The sequence below is a fragment of the Ovis aries genome, chromosome 18 (genome assembly GCF_016772045.2).
Source record: "Ovis aries strain OAR_USU_Benz2616 breed Rambouillet chromosome 18, ARS-UI_Ramb_v3.0, whole genome shotgun sequence".
Taxonomy (NCBI): domain Eukaryota; kingdom Metazoa; phylum Chordata; class Mammalia; order Artiodactyla; family Bovidae; genus Ovis; species Ovis aries.
In genome coordinates this window covers 32,202,349-32,227,540 of record NC_056071.1, presented here as the reverse complement: position 1 = coordinate 32,227,540, position 25,192 = coordinate 32,202,349, and the positions used below count along the sequence as shown (strand labels likewise).

At 52.4% G+C, this 25,192-nt stretch overlaps 1 protein-coding gene across 10 annotated transcripts; it reads left to right on the top strand.

The window, feature by feature from the left end:
• Window positions 1-9,653: 9,653 nt before the first annotated feature.
• On the top strand, window positions 9,654-18,095 carry ISLR2 (immunoglobulin superfamily containing leucine rich repeat 2). 10 transcript variants are annotated; one of them, XM_042235264.2, is made up of 4 exons: window positions 12,119-12,213; window positions 12,781-12,894; window positions 13,349-13,448; window positions 14,380-18,095. In XM_042235264.2, the coding sequence occupies exon 4, from the start codon at window positions 14,388-14,390 to the stop codon at window positions 16,635-16,637; it is 2,250 nt and encodes a 749-aa protein (XP_042091198.1). In that variant the 5' UTR covers window positions 12,119-12,213; window positions 12,781-12,894; window positions 13,349-13,448; window positions 14,380-14,387; the 3' UTR covers window positions 16,638-18,095. The 10 variants fall into 10 exon arrangements, with proteins under 10 accessions (XP_027813007.1, XP_060257420.1, XP_042091199.1 ...); XM_027957206.2 differs by lacking the exons at window positions 12,119-12,213; window positions 13,349-13,448 and adding an exon at window positions 9,654-9,873; XM_060401437.1 differs by lacking the exons at window positions 12,119-12,213; window positions 13,349-13,448 and adding an exon at window positions 11,480-11,677.
• The last annotated feature ends 7,097 nt before the right edge of the window (window positions 18,096-25,192 follow it).

Genomic DNA, 25,192 nt, shown 5'->3' with positions numbered 1-25,192 from the left:
CTTCCTTACACAAATGTCCTATATATCTGTGTATGTTCTGTGGTCCTTTGGAAGGTCAGAAACCATTGGAATATCTAAAGTGTTAGTGCCCGCTCTACCTTGAACCAATTTTCATCCTCTCTGGGGCAATATGGCCCCTGTTGAGAACTCATGATTTAGGGTAAGGCCCTATCTCTAGTTATCATGCAAGTCAAGAAGTCATGATTGGTGTCAGCCCCTCCACGTGGCTTGGTTCACAGTGGGGATGAGGTGAGTCTAGGCTGCAGGGAGATGGGAGGGAATGCGGGCAGAGGTCTCTGAGGATACGTTTCCCTGGGGTGGCCTTAGTCCTGGACTCAGACCCAGATTCAGGCTGAGCCTGGGGCTAGGAGGGATGGGGCCGCAACATTATTTATTTCGTCTTGGAATCCAGGTGTCAGCTCCAAAGCTTTTGGACCTGAATAAAGCAGAAATAGATCTAGAATTTCAACTGACTCCCCCTCTCAAAAAACAAAACCCAAAGTTTGAAAATCTCTACCCACTCCTACAGAACGCATTTGCTGCCAACAGAGGGAAAAAATTCCTTCATTCTTGGCTCAAGGAACTTCCTTATACTCAGCCCAGAAGAATTCTTTCAAGACCAGCTGCCTGGACTATGCTGAAGTCAATTGATAAATATTATAAATATCCCAAAGTTGATAGCTAAGCAGATTACAAAAGCTAGATAGCAAACCACAGAAAATTTCCACAAAGCTATCCAGCCAAACAATTGTGACCGGAAATATTGCAAAATCCAGTGTCTCGTGTCTGATTGCCTAAAATTGCATTCTTTGTGCAGACAAAACGCAGAGGGCCTGGGGGTAGGGTTTATCCGAGGGCTGACTTTCTCCTGGAGTTCTCCAGCCATGCAGGCCTGGCCGACACCACAGTGGACTGATTGTAGGGTAAAGCAGACCAACCAAGGAGAAGGCAGGGGGTGGGTGGCCCTGGGCCCACGGTGGTGGTGCCCTAGTCAAGTCTGCTTGGGGGGGTTGTGCGGGAGATGATGAGTAGTAGTTAGGATGTGGGCTTTGGAGAGACCTGGTTCAAACCCCAGCTCTGCTGAGTGACCTTGAACACCAACTTAGCCTCTGAGGTCTCAGATGCAAATTGGAGGTGATAATACATACTTAGAAAATTGTGGGGATCAGATGAAATACATAGAGCATTAACTTTGTGAATTGAAAAGTGAAAGTGTTAGTCACTCAGTCATGTCCGACTCCTGCAATCCCATGGACTGTAGCCCACCCGGCTCCCCCGTCCTTGGGATTCTCCAGGCAAGAACACTGGAGTGGGTTGCCATTTCCTTCTCTAATGCATGAAAGTGAAAAGTGAAAGTGAAGTCGCTCAGTCGTGTCCGACTCTTCACAACCCCATGGACTGCAGCCCACCAGGCTCCTCCGTCCACGGGATTTTCCAGGCAAGAGTACTGGAGTGGGGTGCCATTGCCTTCTCTGTCAGACGTAGCAATACTCAGTAAAAAATAACTATACATCCAGTGCCACAAAGGATAAGGCACTGGGTTGACTCCCAGAAAGCGATTGGTCTATAATACTCCTCTCTCTTGCCCTCCCCTCCCCCTCCCCTTAACCTCCCTCTCTCCCCCTCCTCTCTCTTCTGGTTCCAGTTCATTAGGATTTGGGCAACTCTGTCCCCAGCTCCTTTGACTAGTACCTCTGTCCGAATCTCTTCAAGCCTCCTCCACCTTCTCCTCTACCCCGATGGGGTCACCCTGCAGGCTGCAGGCTGGATGGATTTACTACAGCTTCCCCCTGACCCTGGCCCCTACCTGGCTACCAGACACAGCCCTCTGCAGGAAGGTCACTTTCACGTAGTACCAACAAAGATGTGGGTTGGACAGAGGAGGTCCTGGGAGAAGCTAATAAATACATCAAGTTCCCAGCTGGGTCTGGAGATAAGGGCTCCGGAGACAGGCTGAGGCATCGCTGTATTGGTTCACGCTTCCCAGCCTGTCCACCCTGGTTTTGCTGGCAGCAGGAAACCCTATTTGGGGAACTTCAGAGAAGGCATCGCAGAGAACTGTGGGGTGGGGGCTGGAGGGCAGGGAAGGGGCTGTCCCTTCTGGGGATGAATTTGGTAGGGACAGGCCTGACAAAAAAGAATGTGATGGATCCTAGCCACTGTTCCAGCTGGGGCCGGTGGCTGGGGAGGGATGGTTAGCCCCAAGGCTCAGGAGGGGAAACTGAATCCAAGAACAGAGAGAAGCTTCTCCAAAAGGCTCAGAGGAAGTCGGTGGAAAAGCAGGTACAGCCCCCCACCCCCAGTCTCCTGTTCTGGATCCCCTTATGCTGAGCTCTACCTGGTGGTCACCAAGGGGTGGCCATTAGAACTGGACTTGCCTGGCTACAGATTGGAGGCCCCTCTGCATCAGGCCAAGACCCACTGAGGAGAGCTCTCCTTTCTCCAAACCTCTGGCCCAGCCGGCTGCCGGGATGAGGGCTGTAATCAGGGCTATTTCAATCCAGGGCACAACCTCAGTCTGGCTCAGACATGGGCATGGCTCTGCTGCTGATGACCACAGGGTCCAGAGGAGAACGGCAGGGGACTAATACGAGAAAGAAGTCGGAGCACCTATCCCAATCCAGAAACACCCGCCCTCTGCCGTCAGAGAGGCCACACCTACTGAGAGTCTCGAGGACTTCCTAACCAGCAAGGTCAGGGATGGCCACTGAGCTCAGCCTGCCCTTGACCAGACTGCCCTGGGAGGGCATCTCAGAGAAGCTGCCTCCCGGGGGCATCTCCCAGCCCTGCCTGCTCTGTGACCTCCGTCTTGGCCTGACTTCTCTTCTGTAAAGTGGAGAGGTAGGGAGAGAGGACCTCCAGAGCCTGAGCCCTGATGCTCTGCAAATCCAGACAGCTCCCTATCTGTCCTTCATCTCAGGCAGGTGCAGGCTCCAGAGAGTCCTTCTGACTTTGGCCCAGGTGACCTGTTGGAGCCTGTCCAAGGGATGCTTGCCTTCCGGAAGCTGGCTCATACACACAGGAGATCTGATCATGCTGGGAGGTACTTGCCCATAAGCTCTATTAGGGCAGAGACAGCGTCTGCCTGGTTCACAGCTCGCCCAGGCCAAGCAAGGCACCTGGTAGCAGGGTGGGGGCCTCTGCATAGTCGCTCAGTTGTGTCTGGCTCTTTGTGACACCCCCCACCCCACCCCACCCCATGGACTGTAGCCCACCAAGCATCTCTGTCCAAAGGGATTCTCCAGACAAGAATACTGAAGTGGGTTGAAGAATACTGGAGTGGGTTGCCGTGCCCTTCTCCAGGGGATCCTCCCAACCCAGGGACTGAACCCCGGTCTCCGGCATTGCAGGCAGATTCTTTACCAGCTGAGCTACCAGAGGTGGAGAGACTCAATTAATATTTGTGGAATGAACGATGTAGCAAACCTGTCTCTGCTTGCCATCCCTCTGCTTCTGTGTGCTCTTATTTGGCGGGGGGCGCAGTGTTGGGTCTCTGCAGCAGGTGGAGGTGGGCTCTAGGTTGTGGTGCAGGCTTCTTTCCAGAGCTCATGGGTTCAGTAGTTGTGGTGCATGGGCTTAGTTGCTCCTTGGCACATGGAATCTTGGTTCCCAGACCAGGAATTGAACCTGCGTCCCTTGCATTGGAAGGCAGATTCTTAACCACTGGACCACCAGGAGAGTCCCGGCTTCTGTGCGCTTTACTTCTGACAGCTCACACCTGCAACTTTCTTCCAAGGCCTGCCCTTCAGCTGCTGAAACTGATTGCCTACAGGCACAGAGAGGGAAATGCCTGGAAGCTTCCAACCCCAGGGGCAGCCCCTTGTGACTATCCGTGTCTGTGGAAGCCAAGCTCCTCTCCCTAAATCAGGGCAAACTCTGAGGTGTGATTATGCCTAGAGCTTCCTGGGATTGGGCTAAGCCTGCCTGAAATCACACCCTGGCTTGGCTTCCTCCCTTTCCTCTCCTGCCTCCCCTGTCCCTTGCTGGTTTCTGCTGAGGCATTTCCTTAATGGATCACTGGGGTGCGAATCCCTGTCTCCATTCTGCTCTCTAGGAAACCATATTCAGAAACAAATGAAAAGCCTGCTGGCCACAGGAGACTTAAGATTCCCAGGAGGAAATTCAATTTAGTCCATGCTGCCACATGACCCCCATGGGCTTTGATGGGGACAGCAGATGCAGAGACCCTGGGTGACCCTCCAGGAGCTTTGAGTCTGAGGGATGGAGGTGGCAGAGGTTCCCTGGGCCTTGCTTGCCCTTGTGGGCTCTGCCAGAGACCACACTGGGTTGGGGGGGGGGGCAGAGAGTCTCTGACAACATATTTATTGAGATCTTCTCTCCAAGTCCTCTGATAACGCCAGGCAAGAGAGAGCTGAGGGCCCCAGAACAGAGAGGAGTGGCCTCAGCTGCTGGAAGAGTTGGAATCCCTTCTGCATCCCAACTCCCAACCCCACCCCACCAGCCAGGGAGTCCCTAGCAACCTTGGCCTTTCTTCCTGAGCCTACCTGCCATGCTCTTGAAATATTCACTGATTGGATTTAATCTCTAATCATATCACGCCCTCTGCCCCCAGACTCCTACCATGTGAAGGACCTTCAGGAAGTGTTTTGTAGCAGGAATCCCCCTGCCTACAGAGTTGTGGACAGCAAGCACTCTGGGGAAGGGTGAGCTCTTGGGCGCAGGGATGCTGATGGCCTCAAGAGATGAGGTGGGCTGCAGTGTGGTGGGAGAGGAACAAAAAACCTGTCTGGGGGCATGAAGGAGGAGGGCAAGAGGTGGTCCCCAGACTTTATGAAGAGCCTCTCCTGCAGGAAGCCCTGGCAGACGCCCCCTAGAGGCCTCAATTCAACCTGCAAGCTTGCTTCTTAAGCAGCAGCACCCCAGACAGTGGCCCTGGAAGGGCCTCCGAGCTCTTCTAGCCCATTCTTCTACCTTCCCAACGGTAGAGGCTTAGAATGAGAGAGGCCGAGGAGCTGCTTGAGATCACACAGCAAATCTGTGAAGCTGGCACCTTTGTGCCACCTCCGCGTTCTTCACAAGACCAGCAGAATTCTTCCTCCTGTTTTCCACCTCGACAGTAAAATGCCTCTCTCCCCTGCCATGGGACCCAGTGACATGTTCAGGATGTGAAGTCATATAGGAACAGTCTTTGAATTCAGAAACATCTCCTGTTCATAAATACCCAACTAACGACTGAAACTTCCACGGCTCCCAAAATAGCTTTGGATCCAGCGCTGGCATTTCCAAGAACAGATTTTTATCCTTTCAAGAATTCTATGAAAGCAGAGAATCCTCTAGTCTGTATGCCTGCTCAAGAGAGCTCCCTGATCCTGGTCACAGGTTGAGCCTTGACCCTGGTCACAATCTGTGGACATAATCTGGTCTTATTTCCAGATAAAAGGTATCTACTTTGGTTCATCATAATTATGTCAACCTCAATTCATTTTAACACAATGTTAGATTACTCTGATCATGTAATTCCCCAACTTCCATTGAAAGGAGATTTCTTGCTTGTAGTGAATCTTGGGACTGACTCCTCAACATCTATTTCAGGACTAGATGATTACTCTAAGCCAATCAATCCTATCCCCTTTGCCAGTGACTGGCTCAAAGATGGAGAGTCCTAAGCCAATATGTGTCCATAAGACCTAAGGAGAGGCAATATCTCCAGTCTCTCTCTTCCGGGGCCTGCTACTGATAAGCATGTTACCCCAGCTTCTGCCAAAGCCCTCCAATGACGCTGAGGGACATGAGGCTCAAGTTGAAGCCCTGTGGAGAATGGGAGAAGAGACAGAAGAACCCAAGCCTGCCAACGTCATTGAACTACTGAATCAGCCAGCCCTGAAGCCAGACCTGCTTCCTGTTTGTGAGATGATGCACGTAATAGTTTAACACACTTTAAGATGGGCAGATACGCAGATGACACCACGCTTGTGGCAGAAAGTGAAGAGGAACTAAAAAGCCTCTTGATGAAAGTGAAAGAGGAGAGTGAAAAAGTTGGCTTAAAGCTCCACATTCAGAAAACGAAGATCATGGCATCTGGTCCCATCACTTCATGGGAAATAGATGGGGAAACAGTGGAAACAGTGTCAGACTTTATTTTGGGGGGCTCCAAAATCACTGCAGATGGTGATTGCAGCCATGAAATTAAAAGACGCTTACTCCTTGAAAGGAAAGTTATGACCAACCTAGATAGCATATTCAAAAGCAGAGACATTACTTTGCCAACAAAGGTCCATCTAGTCAAGGCTATGGTTTTTCCAGTAGTCACATATGGATGTGAGAGTTGGACTGTGAAGAAAGCTGAGTGCCGAAGAATTGATGCTTTTGAACTGTGGTGTTGGAGAAGACTCTTGAGAGTCCCTTGGACTGCAAGAAGATCCAACCAATCCATTCTAAAGGAGATCAGTCCTGGGTGTTCTTTGGAGGGAATGATGCTGAAGCTGAAACTCCAGTACTTTGGCCACCTCATGTGAAGAGTTGACTCATTGGAAAAGATTCTGATGCTGGGAGGGATTGGGGGCAGGAGGAGAAGGGGACGACAGAGGATGAGATGGCTGGATGGCATCACCGACTCGATGGGTGTGAGTTTGAGTGAACTCCGGGAGATGGTGATGGCCAGGGAGGCCTGGCATGCTGCAATTCATGGAGTCGCAAAGAGTCAGACATGACTGAGCAACTGAACTGAATGGAACTGAACTGAAGATGGGCATTCTGTTGTCTGCAGATGGAAGCATCATAAATTATTCCCTGGCCTCCCTGCCCCTGCTTCCCCCTGCCACGGAGAGACTGGCTGCCCAGGACTCCAGCTCTGGGGGTTCCAGTCATGTCTGGACTAGGTAGAATAGCTAAGCATGTTGCCCAGGCAGGCGTGTTGTGTCTTCCAGGTGGGAGTTTCCTATCTTTGGTGAGACAAGCACAGACTCAGATAATTACATGAGATGCCACTGGAAAAGCTGTCGTTAATTTTGATGGCAATAAAGCGCCTTGCCAGCAAGTTAAGCTAATTTCATGAAAGCACTGGGAGGAAGGTCATGAACTGGATTCCAGCTTATTAATAATGTCGAGCTTCATTTGAACCATTCAGGAAATTCCTCCCAGTTGCCTCCAGCAAACTGCCACAGGTTGCTACTTTCCTCTGAAATCAACAGTCTTCCCATATGCAAATGTGGATTTTTCTGTTTTTCCCTAGAAAATAATTAAAGTCACAGAGCCCAATAAATACTTAAACAGATTGTGGTTTTAATTAAAAACCTTTCTCCAAGCCTGCAGCTGCAGGTCTCTGTTCCCAAACAGGCATGCTGGTGACAGCTGCAAATATGAGAACCTGGGTTTAAGCATCTGAGATTAGAAGATTTTACAAATAATAATAATAGCAATTCTGATTTTTACCTATGCCATGGTGTGTGGGAGGTACAGGAGGAGTGAAGAGAGATTTTGGGGGGAGGGCCAAGGCCCTTCTTCCTATTGGAGAGAAGTACACAAGCATATAGGAGCATGCTCAGTGGCACATCTCATCATCCCTGTACCCAGTGCTATAGGATAATAATGATATTCATTCTAGCTATTGTTGGGAGGGGAGGAATAGCTCATTTCTGAGCACCACCTAAGTGCCAGTGTTTTGCATGCATTGACTCATTTAATCCTCACAGCAACCCAATAAAAAGTTATTCTTATTTATACCCTCCACTCCACTCCCCCCACTCCACACAGAGAGGTTAAGTAACTTGGCCAAGGTCACACAGTACATACATGGTGAAGTCAGATGATAGCACCTTCCCTCCTAACCACTATGTAGAGTGTGTATGAGGAGAAGGAGAGATGCAAGTTGGGACTGAAGCGTGTTAGTCGCTCAGTTGTGTCCAACTCTTTGTTGGACCCCAAGGACTGTAGCCCACCAGGCTTCTCTGTCCATGGAACTCTCCAGGCAAGAATACTGGAGTGGGTTGCCATGCATTCTCCAGGGGATCTTCCTGACGCAGGTCAGGGAGATTAAACCCAGGTCTCCTGCATTACCAGCAGATTCTTTATCATCTGAGCCAAGGTTGGGGACAGGCTGGGGGTGGTGGTGGTGTGACTTTATAAGCAAGGACTACAGAAGCTGAAAGGTGGGAAGCTGTGTGTTTAAGAGATTTTGGCTGGAGGGCAAGTGGGAAGGGTCTCCTGAATAGGCTGCTACGCTGCAGATACTTGATGCCCTTCTGGGTTCTGTCTTTCTTACTCTCAGAGACCCTTGTTCTTTCATTAAATCGCCTGCCTGTCACATTAAATACAAGGGCATGATTTCCAAGTCATTGTCTGCTAATTCCATCATCTCTGTGGTTTCTATTTCTGTTGACTTATTTTTTTCTCTTAGTTATGGGTCCTATATCCACCTTCTTTACATGTACAGTAAGTTTTGATTGGACACTGCCCATTATGGAAGTTTGGATTTTTGTTCTTTTCCTTTAAAAAGCATTGAGCTTTTCTTTAGGAAGGCAGTAAATAAATACAAGGGCGTGTTCACCTCTGCGTGCAGTTGCGGTGGAATGGTCTGCACAGTGTTATATGTCCCAAAAATTCCATCAAACGTCTACTACTTCCAACTCTGCAGTTTTCTATTTCCTTCTTAGAGCCTGAGAGAGATTTTCTTTTTCAGATACAGGCATTTTATAGGTCTGGCAAAATCAGAAGACCTAAGGTTGGCCTTCTAGGCGTGTGTGTGTGTTAGTTGTTAAGTCGTGTCCGACTCTTTGCGACCCATGGACTGTAGCCTACCAGGCTCCTCCATCCTTGGGATTTTTCCAGGCAAGGGTACTGGAGTGGGTTGCCATTCTCTTCTCCAGTCTAAGCCTGGGTACTGGACTCAAAGAGAAAGCACTTAGCCTGCACAGGGAAGGTAGGGGAGGAGTACAGGGTGGCTTCATCCCAGGAGAACTAAACTTCTTCGTTGCTCACCGAATATCCAGAGGGTGCCAATTGTGCCCTGGGCGTGGGAAACAGCGGGGTGCAAAGTGGGGACTGTGCCTGTGTTGTGCGGGGGGGGGGGGGCGAGGGGGCGGGTGAAGAGGCTGTGGATTCCTGGGACGTCCACTGAGTGGTGGGCATGGGGACGAAAGCTTTGGTGCTTGGGTTAGCATGTCCCACTTCGGAATGTCGCACCGCGGGATGCAGAACCGGGAGCCGCGCAGGCTTCGGTCCCGGCCCAGGTTCGAGCCTCAGAACCTCCCGGCCCAAGGTACCCCAGCCGCTGCCCCGCGCCTCTGAGCCTGGCAGGCGGTTTCCAGCAGGGGGCGCGCGCGAACCAGGGCTGGGCTCGAGCTTTGAATAGACAGAATCCGGGTAGCTTAGTGCCGGGATCCAGGGGGTCTCAAGTCACCCTACCCTCGGAACCGTGAGGGTCGGCAAGGTCACAGTTAAAAGTCCACAAAAAGCTGCCCAGAGCTCGAGTTACCCTCTCTGGGTTATCTAGGGTCGGCACCGCAGCCTGGTCCAAAAACCTTAGCCTAGATTCTGCAGATTTCAAACCTGGGCCGTTCACGCTGGCGTCTTGGAAACTTGTACCGCTTCTCTCCCCTATTTCCACGCACCTAATTAAGTGTCTGTTTCTTTAACCGTAAAAGACGTAGGCGGAGGTGGGGGTGGTATCTTCGCTCCCGGTTCTCCAGCCCTTCAGTAACTGTACCATCATCCACATTACCAACATTAGAGAGGCTGGCTCCTGCGCGCCTGGCGGCGCCGGTGGAGATACGCACAGCCTTCTCCAAGAGGAGCTCGGAGGCTGAGTCTGGAATCGTAGCTCCCAACCGAGACCTCGGCGGACTCTGCCCCGGGGCGACTCGGGCGCCAGCCCTGCCCGGGCGGGCACTGAACTCTTCAGGGTTCAAGGCGGGGGTAAGGGTTGTCTTTTCTCCCAAGGCAGGCTCGGGGAACAAAAGCGCTTGCAGGAGAGTGGGTGGGAGCTGCGAGGGTCCGCGGGAATTGACTCCCTCTCCTGGGTGGCTACTGCGCCCTTAGCCCCCCTCCAGGCGCCTGGAGCCCTGTCTCCCTGCCAAATTCCCCTGGCTTCTGCATCCCTGGCAAAAGAACAAGGAAGGGGGTCTTTCTTGGCTCGCGGGCCCCAGAGGTCCCCAGGTGGGGCGAGTCCCCGCGGTAGAGGGAAGTTCTTCTGCGGAAAGAGAGAGAGGTCATTTTTCCTTCCATTCCCCGGCTTCTATCTTTCAGTCCTCAACCCTTCCGAGTTACTCCATCCCTGCCTCCCCTTAAGCTTCCTAGCCCAAGGCAAAAAGAACCAAAACGGGGGGAGGGAGTGAAAACTGGTCCACAAGTCACCTGCTTCCAAGCCTGAGTCTAGGTCACTGCCTTTAAGCCAGGCACCCCTCCCCCTGCCAAAGAAAGTCTCCAGGACCCCCCATCCAGGACTCTATTCTCCAACCTGGCTGCAGGGCCCCGTCTCCCCAGATCCCTCTTATTCGACCAAGGCTCCTGAAATTGCCCTTCAAGATTCCCAAGACGCTCAGACTGTACATCCAGGAAACCTCCCTTGCTGTGCAGACAAAGAAGCTGTGCCAGGCCTGCTGGCCGGCGCCATTCCCCCACCTAGCCAGCCACCACCCCCCACTCACTCCTGAACTAGGGACCTGCTCCTGCTGCCCCTTACCCCTCCTCCCTCCTCGAAGACACCTTCTCCCTCTGGGTGCCCCCATCGCCTTCCCCGGAGGCGTCTGTAGGGGTTACAGACACAGGCAAGTGGAGTGAAGTTCAGGGTTCTGAATTCTGGGTTAATGAGATGCGCTGGTCCCATCAGGGCTGCCTGTAGCGACCGCAGGAATAGGCGAGAGGAAAGGATGCGGAGTATGCATGGAGCAGTCTGTTCATATTTAATTTACAAAGCCTCCTCGGAAACCCTGGTGGGGTGATCTCTTTAGATGCAGCCCTCCTCACCCGTCGCTCTCCCCCACCTACTCAGCTCATTAAAATGCTCGAATTCAAATAAGAAGATTGATCTCAGAAGCCCCAAACCGACCCACCTCCAGAGACCACCTTGGCCGGAGTGAGGGCTCAGGGGCCAAGAGCCCCCAGAGTGCTCAGTGTCTACGGGAAACCGAGGAACGGGGCTCTGCATGTTCACAGCCTGCAACCCCCTTTCCGATGCTGGTCAGCAACTCTGTCTCCAGGGCTGTCACGGGCACGGGGGGAACAGAAGTCGAGATCTATACAAATGCATGGACATCCCTGAGCCTCCAGTTTCTTGTCGCTAGAAGAAATGTCGGAGTTTCGCCAGAGACAGGAAGAGCATATATTCGAGTCTGCTGAGGCCGACTGTTGTGTGAGGGTGTGAGACAGTAGGGCGGTATCGGGGCTGCGGAGGCTGTCAGGGATAGTGTGTGTGTGTGTTGGGGGGGTGGGGTGGCTGATGGTGTGTTTGCTGGTTAGACCGTGAAGACGTTGGTGGGGGCGGAGGAGGGAGAGAGATGCTCAAGCTTTACATCCCCAACGCACAGTGCTCAAAAGGAGCAGACGTTTTGTAACCATGCCTCTCCATCCCACCGTCTGCTGCAGCCTCGGAGCCCCAAGCTAGCAAGACCAGAGGGCGAGGCGCTGGGGTTCGTGGGAGCGCAGGCTGGTACCCACGCGCCCTGCCACACTCGGCGATACGCACGGTCCCATACGCTGGGCGGTGGGCTTCAAGCGCTGGGTTAGCCACAAAAGACAAGACGTACGCAGTCCAGCTGAGGAGGCTGGGATGGGGCGGTGGTGGGCTGGGGAGGGGAGCGTCGCTTCTCCGCGCGCCCAGTAGGGCGGTGCGTTCTAGTCTACGGGTTGGGCTGTTGGGGGTGGGGAGGGGGCGGGGAAGACAGGGGCTTGTAGCTGCCCGGATCCAGGCAAAAATAGCAGGGAGGGTGAGGCGCTCTGCTAACACTATCAATTATGCATCGTGTTGAACGTGGCTTCGGGGAGGAGGCGGTTAGCAGCGAGGGTGCGGGAAGGAAGGGTCCGCGCGAGCCGGGCGGCGCGCGGCTCAGACAGTCCCGGGCGAGGTCCGTCGGCACCACCGCCTGCCTTTGCAGAAAGAGTTTTAAGGCAAAGACACGCCTCCCCCACTTCAGGCGTGCGCCTTTCCTTCCCCCAATTCCTCAAAGATGATTTGTCTCACGTGTTGCGGGGCGTAAAAGAGGCTCGCATTCAATTAGCAGCAAAGCTAACGGGCCCTGGCGGGACTCGGGCGTGAGGGTGAGTGCGCATGAATGTGTGTGCGTGCAGGCGGAGGGGAATGGTGAGTGTCCCGGGTGTGAACACTCACCGGCGAGTGAAAATGTGCGTGAACGTAGCGAGAGCTCAACACACTGGCGCGATTATTACATGATGATGGGTAATTCTAATATTGAGGAGCAACTGTGTGGACGGTGTGAGGGTCTGTGTCTGTGCCAACATGTTTGAACGGGGGGAGGAGGCTGCATAATTAAGAATAGTGATCATGCCTGCAGATGTGTAGAGGTAGGGGAAATGTGGGTTTGGGGAGTGCGGTGAACTAGAAAGAGCCAAGTCTAGGGCGGTGGGCGTGGGGGCGCCTCTTTGTGACCAGGGGAAGAATCTCTACGGCTTTAACAAATGTAGACGATGCGGGAGGTGGGAGAGGCTGCGCAAAGCCCCGCAGCCAGGGAGGACTCTTCAATCTGCAGCCGATGAGAGGTGCGGGGAGACAGATGCGAAAGAGAAAACTGAAGCGGGACCTCAGGGTCAGGGGAATCCACAACTTACCGGTCCCTTTCTCTGCCTCTCTACCATCTTCCCCCACAGTCGCAGCAACAGATGTGGGGAGCGCTCTTGGGCTGTCGTCCTGGCTCCGCGACATCCAGTCTGGAGAGGGGGTTGCAACCCGACGGCAGCGCACGGAGAGGTGGAGAGCAGCCGGTAAGCCTCGGAGACCACTGCACACCCTGGCCCTGGAAGGGATAGAGTCCGTCCAGGGTGCCAGACCCTGCTGGCTCGCCCAAGCAGGAGACAGCGGGGAGCAGAGGGGAGGGGCCTTCCCTCGGGAACAAGAGGGAGTGGGGATGCCGGTTCTAAAGACCAGAGTGTGGGAGGGGCTCTTGCCAACCTGTCAGGAGCCCTAAGTGGAAGCCGGGATTCTGTTTGTAGGTGCATTTGTTGTGACTGGGGATAAGAATATTTTTTTGCGGGGGGGGGGGGGTCGTTGTCAGGCATCTGGGCTACAGAAGAGAGGCCAAATCTTGAACCTTCTACTTGATTAGCTAGTGACAGGCGCCTTAACCCCACTGGCCAGGAACACCCCCTCACCCCATGGGAGGTCCTGAGGGGGAAGTGAGAATCTTTAGTGACATCCCTCCATTGCTCTTGGTCCCAGCTTGGAGAAGGAAGGTTGACCGAGCTGCCCTGACGGTTTCCCCTCCCTGGAGTTGCAGCCCCCGGGGAAGCAGCTTTGATTGCAGCCTGAGAGGGGCCTGGTGAGCCTGCTTCCCCGTCCCCATCCCATCTTCCTGCCACCTGCAGCAAGCTCACACCTTTTGCTGAACCGCTGGGATTTCAGTCTCAGAGGGCTGTCTACAGACGCAAGTGCCCGCCTGTGTCCCGGTATGTGGGTCCGCCCATGTGAGGACCTGTGCCCCGATGTCTGTCAGTTCCAACAATGAGCAGGAAAGTGCCTTGCCCGGTGCTGGAGAACGCTGTACAAAGGCTGTGTTCAGTTCAGAGAACAATGAGGTCTCCAGAGTATATGGTGCCTGTGTCTGGGTGTCTTTGTGTTTGTCTGTCTATGAAATGTGTTGGGACCCTCTAATCCCCTAAACAGAAGTCCCCGTTTGATGGCAGGTGCCTGGGCTTGTGTTGTATTGTCCAGCGTCTGTATGGGCGTTTGTGGGCGAGTTCTGTGCAGTTCCACAAAGAGTTCAGGGGAGGACAGACGGTCATGGACAAAAATAGCCTATGTATCCCTTTCACTGAGTTAAACCTAGGGTTAGAAACAGAGTCAGGGATCAATGCAAAGCTCAGGGCAGACCGGGTATCGGCCCAGCCTGTGGAGGGTCTACCTGTGGAGGCTGACAGGATAGGTAGAGAGAAAACACCGAGATTGGAGGCTGCTAGAAAAGGAAGTCTTGAGAGGGAGCATCCACTGAATCCGGAGACTTATTGAGCTCCAACTCATGCCTAAGAGAGACTCTGGGCCCAGAGCAGAAAGTTACCAGAGCCCTGGGATCTGCCCTAGACAGGTTTACAGGAGGCAAGGCTTGGCAGGGGAGGGAAGCTAGAGCTCGGTGAGTCACATTCTCCCCCTACCCATCTCGGTCCCACGCCTCCCTCCTCTCTCTCCCATGCCTATCCTCCTACCCCCACCCCACGTCTACCACCCCCTCACCCCCCCCCCGTTTCCACCTGCAGGATCAGCGATGGTACCCTTGAGGGCCCTGTGTCTGGCTTGGGCGCTGCTAGGAGCGGCCGCAGCGTGCCCAGAGCCGTGCGCCTGCGTGGACAAGTACGCGCACCAGTTCGCCGACTGCGCCTACAAGGAGCTGCGCGAGGTGCCAGAAGGACTGCCGGCCAACGTGACCACGCTCAGTCTGTCGGCGAACAAGATCACCGTACTGCGGCGCGGGGCTTTCGCCGACGTCACGCAGGTCACCTCGCTGTGGTTGGCGCACAATGAGGTGCGCACGGTGGAACCGGGCTCGCTGGCCGTGCTGAGCCAGCTCAAGAACCTCGACCTGAGCCACAATCTTATATCCAGCTTCCCATGGAGCGACCTTCGTAACCTGAGTGCGCTACAGCTGCTCAAGATGAACCACAACCGCCTGGGCTCGTTGCCCCGGGACGCACTCGGTGCGCTGCCTGATCTGCGCTCCCTGCGCATCAACAACAACCGGCTTCGCACACTGGCTCCTGGCACCTTCGACACGCTAAGTGCGCTTTCGCATCTGCAACTCTACCACAACCCCTTCCACTGCAGTTGCAGTCTTGTGTGGCTGCAGGCCTGGGCCGCGAGCACCCGGGTCTCCTTACCCGAGCCCGACTCCATCGCGTGCGCCTCGCCTCCTGCGCTGCAGGGCGTGCCGGTGCACCGTCTGCCTGCCCTGTCCTGTGTACCGCCCAGTGTGCATCTGAGTGTGGAGCCGCCGCCCGAGGCGCCGGGCAGCCCCCTGCCCTCCGGCCTGACGCTCATGATACACTGCGTCGCCGAAGGACACCCCACGCCCCGCCTGCAATGGCAACTTCAGATCCCAGGTGGCACCGTAATGCTAGCCCCGCTGGTCCTGAGCGGGGAGGACGGCGGGGACGGGGCGGAAGAAGGGGAGGGGGAAGGAGATGGGGACGGGCCAACGCAGACAGAGGCCCCAACCCCGACTCCAGTACACGCCTGGCCGGCTCCCCCAGCCACCCCGCGCTTCGTGGCCCTCACCAATGGCTCCCTGTTGGTGCCCTTCCTGAGTGCCAAGGAGGCAGGCGTCTACACCTGCCGTGCCCACAACGAGCTGGGTGCCAACTCCACGTCGGTACGCGTGGCAGTGGCAGCTGCCGGCCCCCCAAAGCACGCTCCTGGCGCAGGGGGAGACCCTGATGGGCAGGCTCCAACCTCTGAGCGTAAGTCCACAGCTAAAACCCGGGGCAACAGCGTCCTAACGTCCAAGCCCGAAGGCAAAATCAAAGGCCAAGGCAGGGGCCTGGTTAGCGTACTCGGGGATTCAGAGATAGGGCTGGAGCAGGAGGAGGCGGAGGAGGCAGGTGAGGGTGAACAAGTGGAAGACCAGGTCCCCGCCGACCCGATGGAGGAGCAGCGCTGTGGCCACGGGGACCTCTCGCGGTACGTGTCCAACCACGCCTTCAACCAGAGCGCCGAGCTCAAGCCTCACGTTTTCGAGCTGGGCGTCATCGCGCTGGACGTCGCGGAGCGGGAGGCGCGGGTGCAGCTGACACCCCTGGCGGCTCGCTGGGGCCCGGGGCCCGGGGGCTCTGCGGGAGGAGGGCGACCCGGGCGGCGGCCACTACGCCTGCTCTATCTGTGCCCGGCGGGGGGCGGCGCAGCAGTGCAGTGGTCGCGTGTCGAGGAGGGCGTCAACGCCTACTGGTTCCGCGGCCTGCGGCCCGGCACCAACTACTCCGTGTGCCTGGCGCTGGCAGGCGAGGCCTGCCACGTGCAAGTGGTGTTCGCCACCAAGAAAGAGCTGCCCTCGCTGCTGGTGATCGTGGCGGTGAGCGTGTTCCTCCTGGTGCTGGCCACCGTGCCCCTGCTGGGCGCCGCCTGCTGCCATCTGCTGGCCAAACACCCGGGCAAGCCCTACCGCCTTATCCTGAGGCCGCAGGCCCCCGACCCCATGGAGAAGCGCATCGCCGCCGACTTCGACCCGCGCGCCTCCTACCTCGAGTCCGAGAAAAGCTACCCAGCGGGTGGCGAGGCGGGCGGGGAGGAGCCGGAAGAGGCCCCCGGGGAGGGCCTCGACGAAGACGCGGAGCAGGGGGACCCCACTGGGGACCTGCAGAGAGAGGAGAGCCTGGCGGCTTGCTCGCTGGTGGAGTCCCAATCCAAGGCCAACCAAGAGGAGTTCGAGGCAGGCTCCGAGTACAGTGACCGGCTGCCCCTGGGTGCCGAAGCGGTCGACATCGCCCAGGAGATTAACGGCAACTACAGGCAGACGGCGGGCTGAACCCCCAGCCTAGATGGCAGCCCATCCCCGTCCCCGACCTCGGGTATCTGGGAGCAGAGGCGTAGGGCTGTTAGGATTTATGCCCCAACCCCACCTTCACTTACTCCACCCCCTTACCCTGACTACTGGGAGCGTCCAGTGGGGAGTGGGACGATTTCACCAGTCCCACCCACGACGGTCGTTGTCCCTGTGGGCTGAGTTCCCCTCCATGCAAGCACAGTTCCCCCCCGCTCCACCCGCCCTGTGTGAGACACCATCCGCTGACCGTGAGGCGAACTCCAAGCCTCTCCATTCCCACTCCAATTATCTGCGCAATCCCGCCCCGGAGCCCACTTCACTGTGGGCTCGGAAGCCGAAGGAAATGGAAGAAGACGTTAGAAATATCTGATGGTCATGCTGTGGCTCGCGGTCAGCCCAGGACCCCCAGCAGACGTCCCTGGCGTGGAGCGCTATGGCGTCCCGCCTCAACCCCCTACTCTGCCCTTTCCGGGGCTGCGCATCCCAGCAGCCAGGATTCGGCGGCAATCCTGTTTCTAGTTTCAAAGCCCCCTCCTGACTGGAAACCAAACGCTTCTGTACTTTCATCGCTTCTCCGCTTCGGACCGGCTGGAGCCGAGCCGGGTGCCTGGGGCGCATTTCAGCGCCGCACTCCGATTTTCATATTTTCGTTGTGTTCCAAGACAGCGACTCTCCGGGTCTGGTGCTAACACTCCCTTCTTTGCCTCTGGGGAAAACTGTGTGTGTGTGTGTGTGTGTGTGTGTGTGTGTGTCTTGGGTTGGGGGGAATCCGTCTTCTTTCGCCCTCTCCCCTAACTTAAAGTGTCGGAGAACCACGCACCCCTTTTCCGCGGAGGGTGCGGCCTTGGTCCCGGGCCAGTTTCGTTGTGGGGGACTTGGGGTTTCCGGAGACTCAACAGCTCCGCTTCCGCTGCTGCTCGCGGCCTGGACCTCAGCTCGAGAAGGGCCGGGGAGCCCAGGAAACCTGCTCTGGCTTCCTGGATCAGGTCTCCCGTGAGGGACTAGTGCTCCAGTTCGCACAAAGCCTGCGCATGACTGCGGCGAGGTCCGGATGAAGAAAAGTCACGGATGCTCGCGCCTCCCCGCCCCGCCCCTCCTTTGAGAATAGTGTTTGCCCGGCTGTAGTCCTAGATGAGCGTGCTCTGTAGGAGAAAAGTCTGTGTCCCGTAAAAGTGTGTCAAGTATAGTGTTGGGAGGCGCGCGGGAGGGAGGGTGGGGAGAGGGGACGCGGCGCGGCAACTGGGGCGGTGGTCTTTTTTTTTCGTTCTTCTTGCAGAAAAGCCTAGGGGTTGGGGTGGGGGGTTAGGGGCATCGGGGACCAGACCTGTCGGTGAAGCGCAGCACAAGTGAGGCCTCGGGGTGGAATAGCCCCCTGGAGCCCGCGCCCTTTTCTAAAGGCGTCTGTATGATGTAAACAGTCAATAAAACAATCGATTTGAACTGGGCTTGGTGACTCTTTGTCGGGGTGGGCGGGGGGGGGGGGGGACAAAGGGAGGGGATGCAAGAGGAAACCTTAGAAGGAAGGAACCCCTGGGATCCTCCCTTTGGGGTCTTTTGTGTGATTTTTTTTTTTTTTTGCTTGACTGCTTTGTGATTTTTTTTCTAGGTGTTTACATCCGGGTGCCTGCTCTGGGCGCCTCCAACTCCAGGATGGAGCCGGGAGACCAAGTGGGATGGGGGAGGCTGCAAGTGAGTGAGGAGGGTTAGCAGGGAGGGAGGGGTGGTTTTCTGCAGGCTGAACTCTTGGGGAGCTCCAGAGTGTGTGTGTGAGTGTGAGAGCGTGCACAGTCCTCCCTGGGTTGACCCTGTCACTGTAATGGGCTGTGGCTTTGTGTGTGAGGACTGCCTAGTCTCTGTGTCTCAGCACCAGCTTGGGTTGTGTGAGGAGGTAGAGGGGCAAGACTTGTGCACAAAAGCTGGCACAAGTCATGCAAAGGACAGAGTGGGCAAATGATGGAGAGCAGCAAAGGGGGAAAACTGCAAAGAACAAGCTGGTACCTTTACCCCAGGAGCCCTGTGTGTGTGTGTGTGTGTGTGTGTGTGTGTGTGTGTTGGTGGTGGCAGTGATGATGCTCAGTGAAGTGATGCATGGACACCTGGTAGGGCATGTGATGTTGGTGTGGGCTGAGGTGTGTACCCTCAGGACTGGAAGCATACTGATTTTAGTCCTAGAAATGGGGCTTCTTGGGTGGGAAACAGGAGAGAAGGATGAAAAGTGACACTCCTGTCCAGCTTACAGTGCTGGGACTGGGCTGGTGTGTTTCAGCTGAATGTCCTCCCACCTCCTCACGTGGTGGTGGGGTGGGGGATCGCAGGGTGGGAAGGAGGGTGGAAGAGGAAAGGAATAGAAAAGAGTGGGGCAGGTGAAGAGTCCATCCCTATGCTCCCTACTTCTCGCTTCCAGTCTATCTCATCCCTCACCCTCTCTGTGGGTATCAGGTCTTCCTAACTGGATCAGGCCGGTCTGGAGACTAGGCCCAGGTCCAGACATCCAGCATCCTGTCCCAGCTGGGACACTTCCCAGGGCCAGAGCCCAGTTTCCCTTCCCAGGCCAGTAAAGCTGTCTCTGAGAAAGATTCCCCTCTGAGGGCCACAACCCTAAGCCCCGCCACTGTAGTCCACACCACTGTCAGGGACATAGCTCAGAAGTATAATCTTTTAGGAAGCAGGCTGCTTTGTTCTACCTGCAAATGCTGTTTTTGAGCAGGGGGCAGGGACTGGCCCGATTTCTATGGTTCATGAATCCAACCACACGGTTGCATTTGGACACAGGCCCGGCTGATGAGTGCTTATCGATGTCAATTCCACACAATCCTCTCATTGTGGGAGGGCAGGCTCGGAGGGTGAAGGGCTCCTTCTTGTCCCCTCTGTTCTAAGGATTGAGAACCCTCCTGGAGAACTCCTAAGATCCTGTGTGCCCCTAAGAGATTGTGCAGAGTTGCTGAGAGTTCTGCCCTTCTTTGTCCCAGGCCAAGCTTCCTAATGAACACACACTGCTCAGGTGGGCCTCATGCCCCCTTGGTAGGGCCAGGCCCAAAGGCTTGGCCCACAGGACAGGAATGGGTGGGTGCTGAAGGGTGCTGTGATACTCTGCCCACCGCCTATTGAGACACCAGCCTCTCAGGAACTCTGAACTTTCTATCTGAATATTTGGCCCATGCATAGAATTGTCCCCAGCCTCCAGCCTTCCTTCCTGTCTCTTTTTATATTTTATTCTTTCATTTTCTCCCCCTCTCTCTTCTGATTTTTTTTTCTTTCCTGCCTTTTCCCTTTTTCTTCCACAAGGAATGTCATAAAATCCCAGGATGGGAAGGGACCCTGAAGACTTACTAATTCAACTACCCCCTCTGAGATTCGATTCTTTTCTACACTGTCTCTATTAGGTAGTTGTGCTCACTCTATATGGGAACTCACTGTTCACTCCCTCTCGCTGAAGAACTGGTGTTGAGCAGTTTAAAATGTCTGTCCTCTACATTTCCAGCCCCCAGGCCTGACACTGTTTTGACACCTGCTCTGTGAGAACTACAGATGTGTGGAGGTGAGAGCCCTGCCTCCATCCCTCACTGCAGAGCTCCACAGCTTCTCATGCAAAGCACATTTGTGAGCCTCTACTGAATGCTTTGGGTGCTGTGCTAGCTAGCTAGCTCCAGTGCATTTTGTCATAAAGCTTGTTTGGGTGGGAGTGGTGTGTAATGGGTTGAAGAGACAGACAGAGAGAGAGAATCTAAGTGTGTATGAGGGGACCTGGAAAATGGTCAGAGAATGCAGGATGACAGCAGTAGCCTTGGAACTCAGAGCAATTTATCAGGAGCAGTAATTCTTTGAGCTACAGAAACCAGATGCCCAGGATGTGGCCTTGAATCAGATCAGAAAACTGTCTGCAGAAAGGTGATTTGAAAGGAGTGCCCCCCTCCCCACCGCCCAGCATCTCTTAAAGATCAGCTGGAATGAGAACCATCTTGAAGATCATTAGAGAAAGTCCATTAATACAAAAGGAAAAAAGGAGGCAGGGCTTCTTTGAGGAAGTAGCAGCTGGTGCAGGGTCCTCAGCGTCCTGATCTCCTGTCTGGGATGCAACCCCCACCACCGCCATGACACCTGAATAATATCCGCAACTAAAGCTAACATCTCTGAAGATTACCTGAGTCAGTAAATGTTTGAATTACTATTCCCTGGTGGTGATGGTAACCTCGGATTTCCTTCTGGGGTATCAGGGTGATGCATTTTGGTACATAAAGGAAAGGGGATGGATGGCATCTTGCTATGGCTGCCTTGCCCCAGATTTTTCTTTTTTTTAACATAAGTTCTCTAAACTCTACTTTCCTTTTAGAGGATTTTTCTGAAGGAGTATTTTTTTTCTTTTTTTTTAAATTTAACTGTCAGGTCTTAGTCATGGCGAGGGGCTTAGTTGCTCCATGGCACATGGGATCTTAGTTCCTGCCCAGGAATCAAACCCACATCCCCTGCATTGCAGGGCACTTCACAGGAAAAGAGGGACCTTCTGTCTGCACAAAAGAAGGCATCTTCTATAAAGAAAGAACCATGACTGCAAGAGCATGAAAAAGAAACTGGGGGACCTTGTCCTTCTAGGGATTATATGTGTTCTCTGCTGAAAAGGCAAGCTCAGATACTAGGATATAAGAAAGGCCCCAGGTAGAGGCCATAAATTGCCAAGTTTGACCTAACAAATACCTTTACCTTGTAAATCTCCAACATAAAGACAATGACAGGAGCAATTCTGGAATATTGAAGATGGAGCAACCAAAGCCACTTCAGTTGTAATGTGTCAATTAATTGATTGTATTTACAACACACCCACCCACGCATATGTGCTCAATGACAAGCTTTTGCCTAAGGACTCAATAGAGAATAACGTTACATTGAAAATGAAAGATCTGCTGTGACTGGCATACAAAAGAGATTGAATTATAAAATATCTTACAATATTAGCATTTATTTCAAAATATGGCCAGTGTTCCTAATGAGACTTGATATGGATTAAAAAAAAAAAAAAAGCCATCCAAAGACCCCATGATGGGTAGACTTGTTGGTTTAAATTAGTTGGAAAGATTTTGTATCATCTGCTGGTTGAATAAGCAATTTAGGTAATTTGGAGATGGTATGATTTTTTAAATTGTGCTAATTGCATATGCTTTGTCTGGACATGTGAATGTAAGTTCAATAATTAAGTTCAAGTCCACATGGAATAAGGAGAATGAAAGTGTTTATATTTTTATCAACTGTTTGCTGCTTAAACATTTCCCCTTGTGTATTATGAGTTAATTTGGTTTTGGCAAATTAGACGCATTTTCTCTTAGCAACACGCTAGCAAACTGGTCCTTAAATTGAGTCTAAAAGCCATTCAAAGCATCCAACCATTTGTGAGAAAAACTGCCACAATCATAGAGATCAGAGAGAAACTTCATAAGAATTGATCAGTGTTGAAATGGAGAAAAGAATGGGAATGGAGAATTAATTACCAATGCTTTGTAATAAAAGTGGACTATCATGTATTAAAACTGGCTGGAAATGCTACTGGTGATCAAACGTTAATAAAAATATTAATAATACCAATACTGGCTAAGATTTATGGAACTACCATGTTTAAGGCACATGCTATAGAACTTGTAAGCCTTATTTTATTAATCCTTACAATAATCCTGTGAGAATATTATTTCCATTTATAGACAGAGACCAAAGTGCAGAGAGGGTTAGTCATTTGCTGAAGGTCACATAGCTCTTACTTGCAGAGTTGAGTGAGGTTTGTTCTTTGGTTATCTGACTCCAACATCAGAACTCTAAGACACCAAGCCAAACCTCCTCCCAATACCTATATAAATCAATTTAAGCAAAGGGTAATGTATTTTACATAGTGTTGCCAAAGTTGCTTCTAATTATGGAATTTGTCTAGAAAAAGGATTTCTCTTGCTGTCTCTCTCATTTCTCAAACTAGCATTTCCACCACCCCCCACACACATCACAATTAAAGATAGGCATGATTTAATACATATGGTTATAGCCACACTGAGACAAATCTTTGACAGTATTCTAAAGGTAAAGATACAAAAACTTTATGATACAGCAATTTCACTCTCGGGCAAATACCCAATAGAAACGAACGCTTCTGTCCATCAAAAGACAAGCGAGACTTTTGATAGACGCAAGCACAAGGATGTTCATACTGGCTTTATTTGTAACAGCCCCAAACTAGAAATAACCCAAATGCTCACCAACAGTAGAATGGGGGGTGCCAGGACTGCAGTATATTCATACAATGGGATACCACACAACCACGAAAAAGAACAAAGATGCAATTACACACAACAGCATGGATGTCATAATGTTGAGTGAAAGAAGAATATGTAATGTGTGATTTCATTTACATGAAGTTCAAACATGGGTCAAACTAGTTTTTGGTGAAAGAAGTCAGAATAGTGTCTAAAGGGACTGACTAGGAGTGGGGGCGGTCAAAGGAGTATTCTGAATTGTGAGAAAGGGTTTCACATCTGGATCCATGTGGTGGTGTTCTTTGTCTTTATTTTGGCCGCTCCATGAGGCTTGTGGGATCTTAGTTCCCTGACCAGGGATCAAACCTGGGCCCTCAGCAGTGAGAGCCTGGAGTCCTAATCACTGGACTGTGAGGGAATTCCCTGGTGGTGGCTTCATATCTGGAGAAAGGTGGTAGTTTCATGGGTCTGTGCATATGCGAAAATTCATCAAGCTATAAACTTGAAATTTGTGCACTTTATTATATTTGTTATACTCTGATTTTTAAAAATGGAAAAATAACCCTTGGAAACAAAGCAACGAAATAATATGTGCTCATTATGTTAGAACTGCCCTGACCAGTGCAGTAGCCACTAGCCGCATGTGGTTATTTAGATTTAATTTTAATTAATTAAAATGAAATGAAAAATTCAGTCCTCCATCGAATTTCACAGTTCCTAACCACATTTCAAGTGCCCAATAGCCACAATTGCCCGGTGATTTCTGTATATCGGTTAGCAGAGAGAGAGAACATTTCCATCCTCACGGAAAATTCTGTTGGTAGTATTTCAATAGAAAATTGAATAATGCTGAAATATATAGAAACTTCCCTGGTGATCCAGTGGTTAAGAATCAGCCTTGCAATTCAGGGGATGCAGGTTTGATCCCTAGTCAGAGAACTAAGATCCCACATACCTTAGGGCAGCTAAGCCCCTGCGCCACAGCTATTGAGCCCACGCACCTCACCAAAGGAAAAGATCCCATGTGCTGCAATGGAGACCTGAGACAGCCAAATAAATAAATATTTTTTTAAAGTATATAGAAAAATAACAGTATTCATAGTACCACATCCAACAAAAATCATAGTTAACATTTTATATGCCTTCCAGGCTTGCTCTAAAAGAAGTTTTTATGAAACTTACATGAAACTTTTTGAAATTACATGAGTGATGTATGAATGCATTCTCATCCTAAAATAATTCAATGCTGATTAATTGAAACTCCTCTTGACCACTAGCTGCAATCCCAGCATTCTCTCCAGTGATAATCACTCTTATTGGGGTAGCGTGTAGCTTTTCACACCCTTTTTGCATGCTGTTGTAAACATGTATGTATCTGTATGGGCGCGAGTGGTAAATAACCCACTTGCCAATACAGGAGACATGAGACTCAGCTTCCATCTCTGGGTGAGAAAGATCCCCTGGAGGAAGGCATGGCAACCCACTCCAGTATTCTTGCCTGAAGAACCCCATGGTCAGAGGACCCTTGTGGTCTATAGTCCACGGGGTTGCAAATAGTCAGACAAAATTGAAGCAGCAGGCACACATGCTTGTATCTGTATGGAAATATAAGCAGTGTCATTAACACCACCCCAGCTCAGGGAGCTTCCATCTGGTTCAGTTCAGTCTCTTCCAGTGCATGTAAAGGATGTTATCTCCACCATCCACACCCCACCAGGGGTCAAGGGCTCCACTCCCCTTCCTCTTGATCTACTGTGATCCTGAGGTTTCGTAAGAACAAATGTCACGGGGCAAGTCAGACAAGGGCCCAAGCACGGTCTCAGCCCAGAGGTGCTTCTCCTATTGGATGCTCCCAGGACAAAGAGCTGGCGATAAATCAGGCAGAGTGTTACTCCATACTGACTGTACGGAGAGCTAGCCTGTGGCCCAGGGCCAGCCTGATTGATGGTGGTGCTTGCTAGGGTAAAGCCTGGGAGGTCTGCAGGTAGGACTCTGCTCCCACTGCGGGGCCTCACACAAAGGTCTTCTGCTACTCTTACACCGTAATGGAGCATGGAATTCTTTTGTGAGGCTGCCCAGGATCGCATTAGTACCAACATAATAATTTTCTTTCCGAGCTGCACTGCAAGGATTGTGGCACAGGCTCCCTCTGACTCAGACCAATGCAACTCTAGGTATTTACCTTTTGAGTTCTGTTCTTAATTCATTAAATTTTAAATTTTCTTGATTTTAATATATGCATCTATAGCTATTAACGTTCCCCTAAGTGACACTTTAACAACATCTCCCAAGTTTTGATAGAAAGTGTTT